This window comes from Glycine soja, chromosome 11 (genome assembly GCF_004193775.1).
Source record: "Glycine soja cultivar W05 chromosome 11, ASM419377v2, whole genome shotgun sequence".
Taxonomy (NCBI): domain Eukaryota; kingdom Viridiplantae; phylum Streptophyta; class Magnoliopsida; order Fabales; family Fabaceae; genus Glycine; species Glycine soja.
This window is the reverse complement of record NC_041012.1, coordinates 48,010,064-48,025,630: the sequence shown is the minus strand read 5'-3', so window position 1 is coordinate 48,025,630 and position 15,567 is coordinate 48,010,064. Positions and strand designations below refer to the sequence as shown.

The window sequence follows — 15,567 nt, the reverse complement described above, 5'->3', positions numbered from 1 at the left end:
AGTCAATTTTCACACGTAATAAAAAATGCATGTTCTAATATAAATTTATTATTAAATTAATCTATACATTCGTTTTTAGAAAAAAAATAGATTATGTATTTATAGTATAAAGTGATTTTATATTATCATTTAATTATAATTTATGATATAAATTAAGTTTATTGATTTTTATAATAACTATGTTTTAAGTATGTTTAATATTTTAGGGTTAATTATAGCAAACTTCTTATATTTAATTCTAAAAACAGATGAGCCAAAGACTTCCAAACAGTTAAACTTAGCATCAAGCACGACTGTGGGGGAATCTTGGGGCAACAACTAAAGCTATGGAAATTGTGAAATTATTTTGGAATGTAGACAACTACATGAGTCCCCACCGGCGACTTCAATTTTACCTAATTGAAGTTCTGCCTATTGTTGACAAGACAAATTGGTTCATCTTTTTTCCCCTTTTATCAAATAATAATGTTTCTCACACGTATAACATATTACCTTATATTAGTTTAATTTTTCTTACCTAATTGCTTCTGACTCTATTGCTACTACCATCTCATTAGATGTAAACAGATGTGATTACCCCATAATAGTCATAAAGAACTTTATTTTTCTTTTTCATAATAATAGTCATAAGAACTTCTGCCGTATTGTAATCCCTCAAGGTCACATCACGAACTTACGTGTAAAGCACTTACTTTCTTCAAACAAACACAAGTGAAGTTTTAAATACATCTACTATATCAATTTGTTCTAAAATCTTTATTTTACTTTCCGAAAATTATAAATTTAATAATAGAAGTTCAAAATTAGTTGCATCAGCAAACGATTGAATCTACTAGAAAAAAATTAGTTCTAACAACTCAACAAATCAAATCAAGGTTTAAATCCCAATTAAGAATGTATACATATTTAATATTGGATCACATGTATATATTAACTTTTCAAATGAGACAAAAGAGAAAAGATATTGGGTTGGTCGTAATAAAACTAAACTGATATATTAAAAAAAAAATGAATTGAGTGTTATAATAAAAAAGTATAAATAGATATTTTTTAAAAAAATCAACATTAGAGAGAAATCTTACTAAAAGTAAGCAATCAAGTCCTCAACAAAGATTTAATATGGATGAGACAAACAAATATTTTTTTAAATAAAGAGAAAGGTTGCCTAATTTAATCATCGATGAAAGAAGGATGCTTAATTTACTTAGTTGTTTTTCTTATATATGTGTGAGATATTTATTATGGCTGGTGAAAAAAAGAGAGTAATAGATCTTTGACAAATCTTATACTACGCCATGCATTTGTTATCTACTTATCCCCTATGTGTTTCAATTATTGAATTGGAACGTGCCCCCGTCATTTTCCGCTTTTCTTTTCCCCAAATACTGAAAATGGATCCATGTCGGGATTGTTTAAAGTCGATTTATTTGTGAGCATGTAGCCCACCTCTTGTGTCCTTAGCAAATGTACAAATTAACTTTACTTTAAAAAGCAGGGACATTACACATAAATGTCTTCTAATAGAATAAGCAAAAGAAAAAGATGAAGGATACCCTAGATTAGAAACCTATTGGATGGGTGTGACTGTCATTAGTGCATTTTTTTACAATAATTACTTTTAAAGAAATTGTTATTCTTTAAAGCTTCCTGAAAAAAGATCTTGATTAAAAGTATTTTGAAGATGAACATAAGTTAAATAAATTATACACTTAGTTCTTCATCAACTTTAAACAGCTCCCATAAAAAATAACTTTAAACAGCTTTACATGTTACAGCCATTAAAATTGATGTGTGAAGTACACATTAAAGCTTTAGGAATCAATTCCCTTAAAATACATTATTAAACATTTCTTACATGGTAAATAAGTTTAAAGTTCATCCAAAATTTATGATAAGTGTAACACATTCTTTGAAGGTTTGAGAGTAAACTATGAAATATTTATGTTTAACTCATAATTTATAAATATTTTTTTCGTTATAATACATTTTACTTTTTGTCTAAATAAAATACTTTTTTATTTAGTTAACACCCTTAAAGATAATTAATAACATTAAATTTATTAACAATTTATATTATTTTATCAAAATTAACCTTAAAATTATTGTGACTCATAATTTTCCTTTTTTACTTGATTACTTTCACGTTTAATTAATTAATATAAGTTAGTCTTCTCATTTAATCTTTATAAGAGAGATAATATATTTCTTTTTTTAAGTATATACAATTTATTAATGTAATTAAGAATATTTGTCTTAACAAATAATTAATACTTTGAAAAAGTGTTACAGTATAAAAAGATAAAAAAATTGAAAAAATTATATTTAAGATTAGAGGGAGTATTTAAACATTTAAAAATAATTAAATATCTAAATGGATAACTATCAAACACTTGTTAAATCAACTAAAGTTTAGTGGAACAAGCTTAATTGCGCTGTGTAAACACGATTATCCTGAATTGGTGAACTGAGAAGGTTTCGTATCGTCCACTAGAATCTAGCAATGTCTGAAAGTTTTTTTTTTTTTAAAAAAATATTTACAATATTTTTTATTCTCTATATTTTTATCAAATCTTATTTTTGGTCTTTAAATTTTTATATCCTCTAATTTAGTTCTTAAATGTTAAAAACAATATATTTTTATTCCTTCATTACATGATCTTTACTAACTTATGTTTAATGTGACAAATAATATGTTTTTTGAATAATTAAAATGATGTGTAAATTTATCACGTTCCGCACAAGTTAACACAGTTAGTAAAATATTACGATTCACGACAAAAAAAAAACTAAAAATAAGTTTTTTTTAAAGTTTAAAGACTAAATTAGAAGATATAAAAGTTTAGGGACTATGAGGATTAATAATTTATTTTTTTCCATTAAATAAATTATGCATTAATTAAATATCATCTCAACGCATTTTCTTTCTTTCTTGAACTTTATTAATTTTTTGGGAGCTTTTTTATTAAAAATTGATGGTAGGAGATTTTCATCAGATCAGATTAATTAATGAACTCAACAAACTAAATCAAGCTAATAAATTAGTTCAGATTATTTTGGTTAATTAATTATTTTATTTTAAATTTGAGTTACACTAATTATAACTGATTCAATTTTGATATTTTAAGTTAAATGCGAACTAATGGGTAATTATAGATTTTTTATTTTAATTTTGAACTAAACTAATTATAATTAATTCAATATTGATTTTTACCTTAAATCCGAACTAATTTAATGATTTAATCGACGAACACTCCTAACGGCTGGTAATGCTCTCTGTTGAAAAAATAGTGACCGATAAAGTAAATAACTTTTTTCAATTATCTATTTTTTACTCCATTAAATTATATGACGTTTAAAGTTTTATCACATGTATTAAAAAATATAATTAATTTGTTAATTTTTTTTAAAATATTAGATAACTTAATAATATACCTTTTATATCTTTCTTTACTCATCCACTCTTCTTATATAGTATTTTCACAAAGTATCAATTAAGAAGTTTTAAAATATTTAATGTAATATTGATTCTGTCAAATGACGTGGATTTTAAAATATATGAGTATTGTTTAAGTTCTTATAGATTCCACTGCTTTTTTTTTTCTTTTCATGTAAATAATTTTATGTACATAGTTAATATTAGACAGAGGATTTATGGGTGAGAGAGCTTAGGATTTAGTATTAGAGTTTATAATTAGGATTTAGAATTAACGTTTGAACATGAATAATCAACTAATAATTAATTAATGGAATAATCAAAATCATTGATAAAATCAATAGGAGACTAAAAAGACCAAAAGTATATTTTAGTACTCAAATACAAATTACAAGAATAATTATTATTGACTCACTAATTTTCTCTTGAGAAACTCCGTGTGAGATTCTTTATTTTTCTCTCAAGACGTGTGGATGACTTATAATTTCTTGTCCGCACTCCATTGTGATTACTATCCGTCATTTTACAGAGGATATTTACACTTGTGCAATTAATGCACCCAAGAAGTGGTCGCAGGTTGGAAGAATTTCAATCTTTTCTTCTCTTTTACCATTTCATATTTGCTTCTGCTAGCTAATTTCCAATTTTCTCACATTCACTGAACCACCAAGTTTGACATTCACAACACTATATAAATGCAAAGTCAATAAATGTTCATCTAACAGTGAAAAAAAATACTGACAGAGTACAACATGAAAGTTAATAGAAATTAATGTGGTAATTCTATAAACTGCATTTCAAATTTTATGCATTATAAATAGAATGTTTGTTTTAGCTTACAAGGTTTTAATTTTTATTTTTAATTGTTATATTATATTTTTTTTCTAAATATTCTTTATTGTTGCTTTTTTTTCTTTATTGTAACTTACTGTCGCTTTTCTATCCTTCGTAATCGCACAAATTAGTTTTAGTTTTGGTTATTCTAATTTTACCTACACTTCAGTTATGTCTAGTATTTTAACATTTGTTATATTATCATTTATTTAAAATTTATATAGCATTTACAAGTAAATAAGCGACATACAATATATAGATTTTCCTTTTATAGCCATTTTGTGACATCTTGAATATGTTTGGTCCCTCTAGACAGTGTGCACCACTAGCCAGCAGAAGAAGCATGTGGTACCAAAAAATATTACCATATAAAAATAGAAATTTGATATATCTTTATAGCTATGCCGTCACCATCACAAACAACGTTACCGTCACTACGCCTTTTCTCATTAAGAGAAAAAAAATGTGATTCACGAAATAACAGTCCCAACAACTGAAAAGCTGTTATCTCACGAGAAGACAAAGATTTTGTGACACACTTGATGAAGTTAACGTGGAGAGAAGAAGAGAATGCTTGATTCTTTAGTCTTGAAATCGACTATGATTCTTTGCTTTCACCTTGAAACACAACTGTTTCATTCTTTTGGCTAGTGAAGTGGGCTATCTCAGTCTTCAATCACATGCTCCACTAGCATATATAACAAAGAGTTCAAAACTGTTGCAACTTGGGAAGCTTTGATAAATTTAAGTTTGGCGTTGCGGTAAGTAATCTTAGATACTCTTATCTCGCTATGTCTTGTTCTCTTGCATCATGTTATATTATTATAATATCGTTGTTTCTTTCTCGATATTCTCAATATATTAAGTATATATATATGGGTCTTGTACTCACCAACACATCAACCTTATTTATATGGTTTCAGTGGTAGTTTTCACCTTGGATTTCTGACCTTGATTTGCTTATTATTAGCAATTTATTATAATTATACCTTTACAAGCATGTATATTTAATAAATCTAAAGTACTTGAATACGATAACAGCATATTTTTCCATCTGGGTAAGTGGATATCTGAAGGGGGGTTATGTTTTCTTTAGGAATAGGAATGAGTTTATTTCAACTTTTAAGACCAAAATATTCTGGTCTTTGGCTCCTTCCAGCTATGATGATTCTTGCCTTCTCATATTTGTCTTTGTGCTGCTGCTGCTGAAATGGTTTGCATATGGCAGGTGCTGAGTTCTGATCTGCTTTAAACTGAAGAACTTTAAGGGGTTTTCTCGCAAATGGAGGTGCTGTGGGTCACAAGGCATGGACGAATGTTTGAGGGGAGGGTGTTGTTGCTCTTGGTTTTGTTCTTGTGGATTCCCGCACAGGTGGTGGTGGGAAGGACAAGAACTACCATCACAAACTCTACTACTTCTTCAGCACCAAGAGTTTTAAGAGTTGGAGCACTGTTTACTCTTAATTCTATAATTGGAAGATCGGCAAAACCTGCACTTATGGCTGCTTTCGAAGATGTTAATGCTGATTCGAGTGTTCTCCCTGGCATTCAGCTGAAAGTTATTTTACATGATACAAATTGCAGTGGGTTTGTTGGAACAATGGAAGGTATTTGCCAAAACTTGAATTTATGAAGCTACTAAGATGCTGCTTCTTTGTTCAATTTGAGGTCTTGTTTTTGAGGAAAATTCTTATTTTCAAATTAGACTTCTTGCTTTTGTCCATTGCCTTTTTATTACTCGGTGCCTGTTTAGATTAATTTATTGGGTCATCTTTTTACTTAAAAATAAGATTGTTTCTTCAAAATTAAGGATCAGCAAACATGCTCTTAGAATTCAGGCAATATGGATATAATCTTCCTGTCCTCGCGCTTCTTCACATGGTATGTTTTATTCTGTGTATAATTATGATCAATTTTGTAACTTAATGAATTGCCATGTTTGAGTGTGTTTCATTTCAAGAGTATCCTTCAGTTTCTTGCACAATAACTTTGCTTTCTTATCAGTCTTGCTAAATCATAATCTGCTAGGCAGTACTGTGTGTTTCATTGCACGTGAAATGCCTGATGCTTCTGGTTTTGTTGCTGCGAAACTAGGTTAGGTTCCAAATACATCTAGGTCTACATAATCACAGTCCTATTCGTGTCAAAGTCAGTGGATAGCCAATCATTTAGAGAACAGAAACCTGAATTTTGAACAAAGGCCTAGAATAAGTACTTATAAAAGAAAATAATAAGAAGATAAAATGAATCAAACTTCTCTCATCAACTTATGTATTGCAACTTTTTAAGAAGTTCTTCCATTGGCCTTCTTCAGAAGTTGAGGTATATAAATTAGTTTTAGTTTATAGTAGTCCGATTCATTTAATCTAATATTTTCTTGTTCTGTAAGTAAGTACTAGTTGAGAAGTTTATCTAAACTGATCCAAATCCCATTCATTAACATCACATTATGCCATTTGCATAGCTATTAATTAATGGGACAGAATTTAGAGAAGAATTTCTGTAGACTATATTTGCAGATTCTCTCTTATAGTCCCATGTGTGTGAAAAAGAAGTGAACAAAGCTTCATTGATTTTTCTTGATCATGTATGTAGCTTTGCAGTTGATGGAGGATGAAGTGATTGCTGCCATTGGTCCACAGTCCTCAGGAATAGCCCATGTCATCTCTCATGTTGTCAATGAACTCCATGTCCCTCTTGTTTCATTTGGGGCAACAGACCCTTCTCTATCTTCCCTTCAGTACCCATATTTTGTTCGCAGCACGCAAAGTGACTACTATCAGATGCATGCAATTGCAGACTTGGTTGATTACTACAGATGGAGGGAGGTAATAGCCATTTATGTAGATGATGACAATGGAAGGAATGGAATTACAGTACTTGGAGATGCTCTGTCAAAGAAACGTGCCAAGATCTCTTACAAGGCTGCTTTCCCTCCTGGTGCGCTCAAGAAAGACATCAGTGACTTGTTAAATGGAGTGAACTTAATGGAATCACGGGTCTTTGTTCTTCATGTTAATCCTGAAACTTTTTTGAATATCTTCACTATTGCTAATAAGCTAGGAATGATGAACAGTGGCTATGTGTGGATTGCAAGCGATGCACTTGCTTCGACACTCGATTCATTAGACCCAGTTGATCCTAACACAATGAACCTCCTACAAGGGGTTTTGGTTTTGCGTCATCACACTCCCGATACTAATGAAAAGAAGAGTTTTCTCTCAAGGATGAAGAGACTAAAAACCAAGGAGACTCCAAGCTTCAATTCCTATGCATTGTATGCATATGATACTGTTTGGTTAGTAGCCCGTGCTCTTGATGCTTTTCTCAAAAAAGGTAGTGTCGTATCTTTCTCCTCTGACCCTAAGTTGCTCGACACAAATGGAAGCATGTTGCATTTACAATCGCTTCGTGTTTTTGATGATGGCCCTTCGTTTCTTGAGACAATTTTGAGCACCAATTTCTCTGGTCTGACTGGAACAGTTCAGTTTGATATTGAAAGGAATAGAAATCATCCAGCATATGATATCTTGAATATTGGTGGTTCTGGAATGCGCAGAATTGGTTATTGGTCTAATTACTCAGGTCTCTCAGTTGTGACTCCAGAAATTTTGTATAAGAAACCACCTAACACTTCAACAAGCAGTCAGCAACTGTATGGTGTTATATGGCCTGGAGAAACTGCAGCTAAACCAAGAGGTTGGGTGTTCCCCAACAATGGAAAGCCACTGAGAATAGCAGTTCCTAACCGAGTAAGCTACAAGGAGTTTGTTTCTAAAGACAAGAACCCTCCTGGAGTAAGAGGCTATTGCATTGATGTCTTTGAAGCTGCCATAAACTTGTTGCCTTATCCTGTCCCGCGAGAATATATATTATTTGGACCTGGTAATAGAAATCCTAGCTATGATGACCTTGCAAGTCAGGTTGCACTAAATGTAAGTTTCTAAATCTAGTTTGCAGCCTCATATGGATTCCAGTTGTGGATAGTCTTTGAATGTAGTGTCTAGATTGTGGAACACTATCTTGTGTTTCCAGGGTTGGTTGAGGTCTCTTCAGATTCTAATAGTTATGTTAATTTGGCCTTTTACTTCTTCAGAACTATGATGCAGCTGTTGGTGATGTTACAATTGTCCCAAACAGGACAAGGATTTTGGATTTTACTCAACCTTATATGGAATCAGGGCTGGTTGTTGTTGTTCCTGTCAAGGAGACCAAATCAAGTCCTTGGTCTTTCCTCAAGCCCTTCACTGCTCAAATGTGGTGTGTTACTGGTGCCTTTTTTATCTTTGTGGGAACTGTTGTATGGATTCTTGAGCACCGGCACAATCCAGAGTTCCGTGGTAGACCGAAGAAACAACTCATGACAGTCTTTTGGTTAGTATGTTCTGACCATTTGAAAGCTTTTTTAGCTTAATCTTTTGGAATGTGACAAAGTGTGTCTTTGGCATCGCAACCTTCAATATCATAGCATACTGTAACTATTGAATAGGAGAGTGTAATTTATTAGTTAGAATTGAGGTTAATATATGATTTCATACCTTCAACTCATTTCTTTTATTCTTTTCTAAAATGCCTTGGAAAAATGAGTTCCTTTCTGAATTTCCAACCCCAGCATAGCATGTCTAGTACTAGGAGACGCATGGCTTACTTTAATTAACATATTTTGCTGAGATAAGTTCCTATTTTGCAGGTTTAGTTTCTCAACAATGTTTTTCTCACACAGTACGTGCCCCACAAATTCTCATTCACATAAATTCAATTTTGGCTTGTGAATATCCTTATTTTGTTTGACACATAACATTGCAAACGTTTTTGTGACCCACTTTGCTGTTTTGACCTGGCGCAGGAGAGAACACAGTGAGTGGTCTTGGGAGATTGGTGCTAATCATATGGCTTTTTGTGGTGTTAATTATCAATTCAAGCTACACAGCTAGTTTAACATCCATCCTCACAGTGCAGCAACTGTCATCACAAATTGAAGGCATTGACAGCTTGATATCAGGTACTCAACCAATTGGAATTCAAGAAGGGTCATTTGCACGCAAGTATTTGACAGAGGAACTCAATATACAACCATCAAGGATAGTTACGTTGAAAAATATGGAGGCATATATTGATGCCCTCGAGAAAGGACCAAAAGATGGAGGGGTTGTGGCCGTTGTTGATGAGCTTCCTTATATTGAAATATTAATGTCAAGTACCAACTGTAAGGTCAGAACCGTTGGGCAGGAGTTCACTAAAAGTGGTTGGGGATTCGTAAGTATCTTTATTTTCATGTCTATAGTTTAGATTCTGAGTAAATAGTCTATATTTTGATGGTGTAAATTACAACCATCATCTAGTAATAAATCACCATAGATGATAAGCTTGTTATCTTTTATGATATCTTCTTTAAAAGTCATACTAGAGATGATTTTAATTGATAAAGTTACACTGGCTAACAATTTGTTGAAATTAAACTTGATTTCTATATCTTCATCCAATAACCTTTTTATTTTGTGTCAGAATTGTATTAGAATATTGTTCATACTATTTTCTAATCAAAATCGGCGTCGATTTTAGTTATCAAAATGAAAGCAGAAATTATCAGACGCATGTATTTTAATTGGAGAGCAATACTTATAATACTGCATCTAAATTTAGATTACTTTTTAAAAGGGTTTGAGCTAAGTTCATGTACTTATTGAAGTTGTTTCTTTTGTGACTCTATTAGTATGCTTTCTATGTTTATACCTCACACAACAGTATATTATTCTCATATTTGATACCCTGATGATGACAGGCATTCCAGAGAGACTCTCCCCTTGCTGTTGAAATGTCAACCGCCATTCTTCAACTCTCGGAGAATGGTGACCTGCAAAAGATCCATGATAAATGGCTTTTGAAACATGATTGTTCTGCACCAGATAATGATGCTGATTTAAATAAACTATCTCTGAGTAGCTTCTGGGGTCTCTTTCTTATATGTGGCATTGCATGTCTCCTTGCTTTGGTTGCATTCTCCATTAGAGTGCTATGTCAATACACAAAATTCAGCCCAGAACCCGAGCAAGACGACGAGGAAACTTCACCAAATAGGCCTACTAAAGGTAAAAGGCTTTTCAGAAGCACTACTAGCTTCAGGGACTTAATTTATTTTGTGGATAAGAAAGAAAAAGAAATCAAAGAGATACTTAGGCAGAAGAGTAAGAAAAGGAGACGCAACTTGAGCTTAGATGGCCAATCTAGTTCACCCACCTAAGTAACCTTGTATATTTTTGTTAGTTTCTTCTTCTATTTCTCTTATTTAGGCCATAACATAATAACAGTATTGACACAAATTTGTCAACATTGGACTATTTAAACTTCTACCTTCTTAGATAGGGGACTGTGGCTATAAGATTACTATTAAAACAGTATAAAGAAAACAAATAAACAATCATGGTCTAATTCAGACCAATATGCACTAGATTTAGACAATTGTACCTTAATACATTTCAAACAGTTTTATTTTACGTCTGCAATCAAGAATTATTCAAGAATAGGAGATTTTTTCTTCAGAGAATATCCTCGCTGGAATTATCATCTTATATGCTTAAAGTTCCAATCTTATGATAAACCTTTTATAAAGTGAACTTTATCAATGAGTGGTGGTTGGACAGACTTTGAACAAATGACAAGGGTTCAAGAGCAGCATTATCCAAGGTGTCAAAGTGAGCCAAAGAAGCTCATATAGGTTGGCTCACTTCGAGTTACTTAAAAAGTGAAACAATCTAACAAGATTCACTTGCTTATTTTTTAGTTCAACAGTTATACTCACAAAGTTAAAAGGGCTAAGTTGCAACATTATTCAAGAGTTAGTATCTGTCCAATTCACTCAGGGTAGTTCTTTAACAAACTGTTTTCTTTTGGAGAAAACAAATGCAGCAAATTCAAGTTTAATAATCTAATCTTATAGTATCAGCTGCCATTCCTTCAAAAAAGAATCAGTTGTCATCATGAATATTTTTTTTAGGGGAATCTGTGCACCCTACCAACCACGTTCACATTATCTAGGCTTAAGGTTTTCTTTGTGAATAGGAGTACTCCTGCATGTACTTGTCATAGAGAGATCTTCCACAAGTTGACTCCCACTTTTTCATTTTTTAAGATGATTTTTTTATTGAAATAAAGTTAAACTAATTACAAAATTCTTAGATTCACAAACCTGCAAAACTTTTTATATAATTACGCATATTTATAAAATTCTGCAAGACTGAATAACTCAATTAAATAATTTCACCATGTGGAGCCTGTCGCTTGGAATTATAACCACTACATGTGGCAATTCCACATGTTTCCCGAGGGATCTAGTGTTGTTCTTCAACTGAAAACTTTATTCTCCAAACTTGGAAAAATGTGTCAATATTTGTCTTTTTCAATCGGATATCTCTGGTGTCATCATTCGTCATTGGATTTTATATTTTTTTTTATCAACATTCAACGATCCTACACTCGTGTTATTTAAAAAATAAAATGATTTTTTTAATATACAATTTTCTATTTCTCTACTCTCATTTTTTGTCCTTCAATTCTAAGTGTAGATAAGTGATTCATGTACAACGAAAGGAGAACATGACAAGTTTCATCATTTTAAAGGAAAACAGATTTTCTGTCGGCCGTGCACTTTGAGCATCTTTAACAGATTTTCTATTTCTTTTTTTTATTTTCACATTCCTTCTTTAACTCTAAAGTATCATATTCATATTATAATTTTATTTTAATGGTAAGAAATTCTAAAAAACTTCAAGAAATTTACACTATTATATATACTTTTTTAATTATGAAGTTATGTATAAGATAAATATTCTTTTTTATTATTAAAAAATAATTTCTGGCAGAAGATATATATCTTATTTATTAAAAAAATTTCTTACCATATAGATTTGTTCCAATAAAAAACTGTTTTTCACTTAAGAAACTCTTCTAAAATCCCTATTGAAGATGCTTCAGTCATGAATAGATACAGTTGTGTCGGATGAAGATAAGATGATGATTCAGCCGTCGGATAAGCCTTTTTTAAATAAACCATCACCACTTTTCTACTTTTATTCAATTTAGGGCATGTTTTAATTTTAAATCTCAAAATATTTTAAAATGTTTCTTTTAATTCTTATAAGATTTTAATATATTTTTAGTCTCTGTGTTCGTTCAGAAATAGGTATTTTCAGTTCATGATGAAAAATTAAAATCATATCATTTTTAGTATAATGTATAAAGACTAAAATCGTGTTAAACTTTTATAAAGACTAAAACAAATATTTTTTGGGATAAAAAATACACTTTACCCATCAATTTATCCTTTTGCTTCTGTCCAATCTTGTCTGTTAACTATTTGAATTCGATGTCGTTTGCCTAGTTGCCTTTTGTGGTTGCATCGAATCGTGTAAGTATATATAGTAATATAGAGTAATAGATTATTCAACAATGCAACTAGCCTATTTAACCAATATCCATGTGTAAGTATATATAGTAATATAGAGTAATAGATTGATAAATTGATCTGAAAATAGATTCAGTAATTGAACTGTACAGTGGTGGAAAATCAAAAGATCAAATTTCTGTGGCCGGCAAGAACTGTTGAAAGTTTGATTATGTTTGATCTAACAAGTCGATGCACGTTAAATAGGTGTGCTCTTTACAATACTACTAAATTAATTCAGTTTAAAACTGTTTTTCTTCAATTAGAATCTAGGCTACCTAATCCCAAGAAAAAGTTTCTACCATTTTAACATCTTTTTTCATTGCATGATTGATGGTTGTTGATATTTAATTTTGGTGTCAATAGGATGGTGTTGGACAGATGTAGAGGAGGGTATGAGCCCGAACCAGTGTAGCCTGACATCCAAATGGTACATAAGTGGAGTTTTTATAGGTTGGTAATAGCTGAAAGATGTTCTTGGACAATAAAGGTTTTTTTATAAAAAAAAATAAGTTGGACATGTTCCATCCTTGTAATAAGTTTAACTAATAATTAACTCAATACAACTCAATACCAAGCCTTCTACATTTTACTCCACTACATCTCCAAAACCAAAGGTTGCTGGACCTAGTACATTTTTGCCCATTGGAACTCTGGCCGATGGCTGCTCGACCTTCTACATTTTTGGTTAATTGGAATTTATTAATAAAGGGCTGTTTGGCCATCTACATTTTGGCCCACTGGGTGAAGATATGTAAGAGAATTCCTTTCTAAATACAAACGAAAATTATCCATGGATCCTCTGTTTTGGTCACACAAGTCATAGACATCAGTACGTATGATTTCACATCACCTCATTATAATACCCAAGGAAAGAAGATATTTCTTCATTTTAAATTTACACAAAGACAAGTAGGCCCAGAAGAATTGAAATTTGTCACGCATATATATCGAAAACTAAAAACTAATCCAGCAGAACATTAATTAATGTTTTGTTATAACATCAAACATTATAATATAAGTTATTCAAGAACGCACCTAGCCATGTTTTATTGAGCAAGTACCACCGAAGAACAGAACAAAGCGGCATAGGACGTCTGTTTTATGTAGCAAAGCAACAAAAACAATTTAGTTACATATTTTTCTCAAAAAAAAAAAATCCACACGGAGGGAAATTTAGAAACCACTAAAGGACCATGCAGTGCCAAAGCTGTTAAGGCATTTGTAAGTAAAAGTGACACTACTCAGGTTTCACAGGTTCCGTTTCTCTCTTTAGAGGCTCCAAATCCAGATAAGTAAATGGGGCTGTTGGTTCCTCACTGCAATAGCCATAAAACAAATGTCATATGTATGAAGTAACTGTTAAACTTCTACTGGGAAAGCCAAGACAAGGTATGCAAATACAAGAAAACATAAAATAGCGATGCAGTAGTTGATTACTTTATTTGATCCTTACAAGGGCAGGGGCAGACCTTTCGCTATTCAATAATTACACTCATATACTCACTTTCTCTTCCATCCCATTTAACCTCATTTTCTTGCTATCACTCTCTATTTCCTATCATACTACTTTTCCCATCAATCACTTTTTCTCTTTCTTTTCTTTTTTTCTTTCGATCTCTCTCTTCCCTCCACCAATATACACCCTAAAATGGGGTGCACACTAATCACTGCTCTTTGGCACTTGCTATCAAAGCCTCTCCATCTCCAGATTTCAGGAAGTCCTGGTGTTGTTAATTATATTAAGATACAGACATATATGATATATGTATGTTATCACCAAAGAAACATAAACTTTAAAATAGTAGCTGCGTCTAAGATACACATACATTACTCTATTAACGGAAAGCACTCAGAAACTTCTTTCACAACTCTTCATCTCATGATTCCTGAGAAGGTAAAAGTATTCATATATTGCAGATGCAGAGCTATATTGCACACTCCTGAGTTCTCGACAATTCTACTATTATAAATTTATAACTGGTATGTGTTTGCTCTTTCTTTCACTCCTTTCAACAGATTCTGTCTTCATACTTAAAATCTGTATTTTATGTTAATTTCATACATTGTGTTACATCTGTGTCATGTCTTATAATTTGTCCCACATTGTGTCATATCCATGTCCACTATGTTACAACAATGGCTCCTTTGAAGCAAAATGTTGAATCAATTCACAAAATTCATAAGACAAGAGAAGATGAGAATCTGACCCGGGTTTGGAACGCATGCACTGCCAGAAGAGCTTGAAAGGTCCCGGAACAGTCTTGAATGGGTTTCCCTCAAAGCAAGCCTAAAAAATATAGCAGCTCCAGGACTTAGAGACAATAACAGCAAGCTTACCCCAAAATAAGCACATGACAAATCAAAGAAAACAATCTGAAACAAGCTAAGACCCCGAATCATGTGAACAATTTCATCATGTTACAATTTACCTAGGAAGACATCTCATAATCCCAATCTAGCTCTATACAAAATGTGACCTAGAACTTTGTCGATTCTTTTATGGATTCAATACCATAATAAGGAACAAGCATGATCCAGTTCACAAAAATTAACCATAAAAAAAAATCCAGTTCACCTGAATAACGTCCTCGACACGGTCATTGCAGCGGTGAGCTTTGGGTTCAGGATGATTCTCTCCGGTGACTCCCCATGGACTCTCTCTCCTCGGCACCGGCCTTGATGAACTACTCATCTTTCCTCCTTTCTCCTCTCTCTCTCTCTCTTCCCAACTTAACTAATTGGACTTTAAACAACTTTACTTGGGCCGGACCTAAAAATGGAATTATCATTTTCACCTACTTCTTTTCTATTCTTACATCTCATCTTTTTTTTTTCTTCTTCTCTTCCCACCCCCCTA

General features: G+C 32.0%; 2 protein-coding genes across 4 annotated transcripts; one reads left to right on the top strand and one right to left on the bottom strand.

The window, feature by feature from the left end:
- The first annotated feature begins 4,760 nt into the window (after window positions 1-4,760).
- Window positions 4,761-10,761, top strand: LOC114377646 (glutamate receptor 3.4-like). Of its 3 annotated transcripts, none has more exons than XM_028336258.1 (7): window positions 4,761-5,028; window positions 5,496-5,874; window positions 6,863-8,202; window positions 8,364-8,641; window positions 8,958-8,989; window positions 9,114-9,523; window positions 10,050-10,761. In XM_028336258.1, exons 2-7 carry the CDS (start codon window positions 5,550-5,552, stop codon window positions 10,506-10,508), a joined length of 2,844 nt encoding a protein of 947 aa, XP_028192059.1. In that variant the 5' UTR covers window positions 4,761-5,028; window positions 5,496-5,549; the 3' UTR covers window positions 10,509-10,761. The 3 variants fall into 3 exon arrangements, with proteins under 3 accessions (XP_028192059.1, XP_028192061.1, XP_028192060.1); XM_028336260.1 differs by lacking the exon at window positions 4,761-5,028 and adding an exon at window positions 5,174-5,325; XM_028336259.1 differs by lacking the exon at window positions 4,761-5,028 and having other exon boundaries at window positions 5,332-5,874.
- Window positions 10,762-13,655: 2,894 nt separating this feature from the next.
- On the bottom strand, window positions 13,656-15,447 carry LOC114373927. The gene is made up of 3 exons (XM_028331507.1): window positions 15,286-15,447; window positions 14,918-14,997; window positions 13,656-14,026 (listed from the first exon to the last, which is right to left on the bottom strand). The coding sequence occupies exons 1-3, from the start codon at window positions 15,400-15,402 to the stop codon at window positions 13,948-13,950; spliced, it is 276 nt and encodes a 91-aa protein (XP_028187308.1). The 5' UTR covers window positions 15,403-15,447; the 3' UTR covers window positions 13,656-13,947.
- Between the last annotated feature and the right edge of the window lie 120 nt (window positions 15,448-15,567).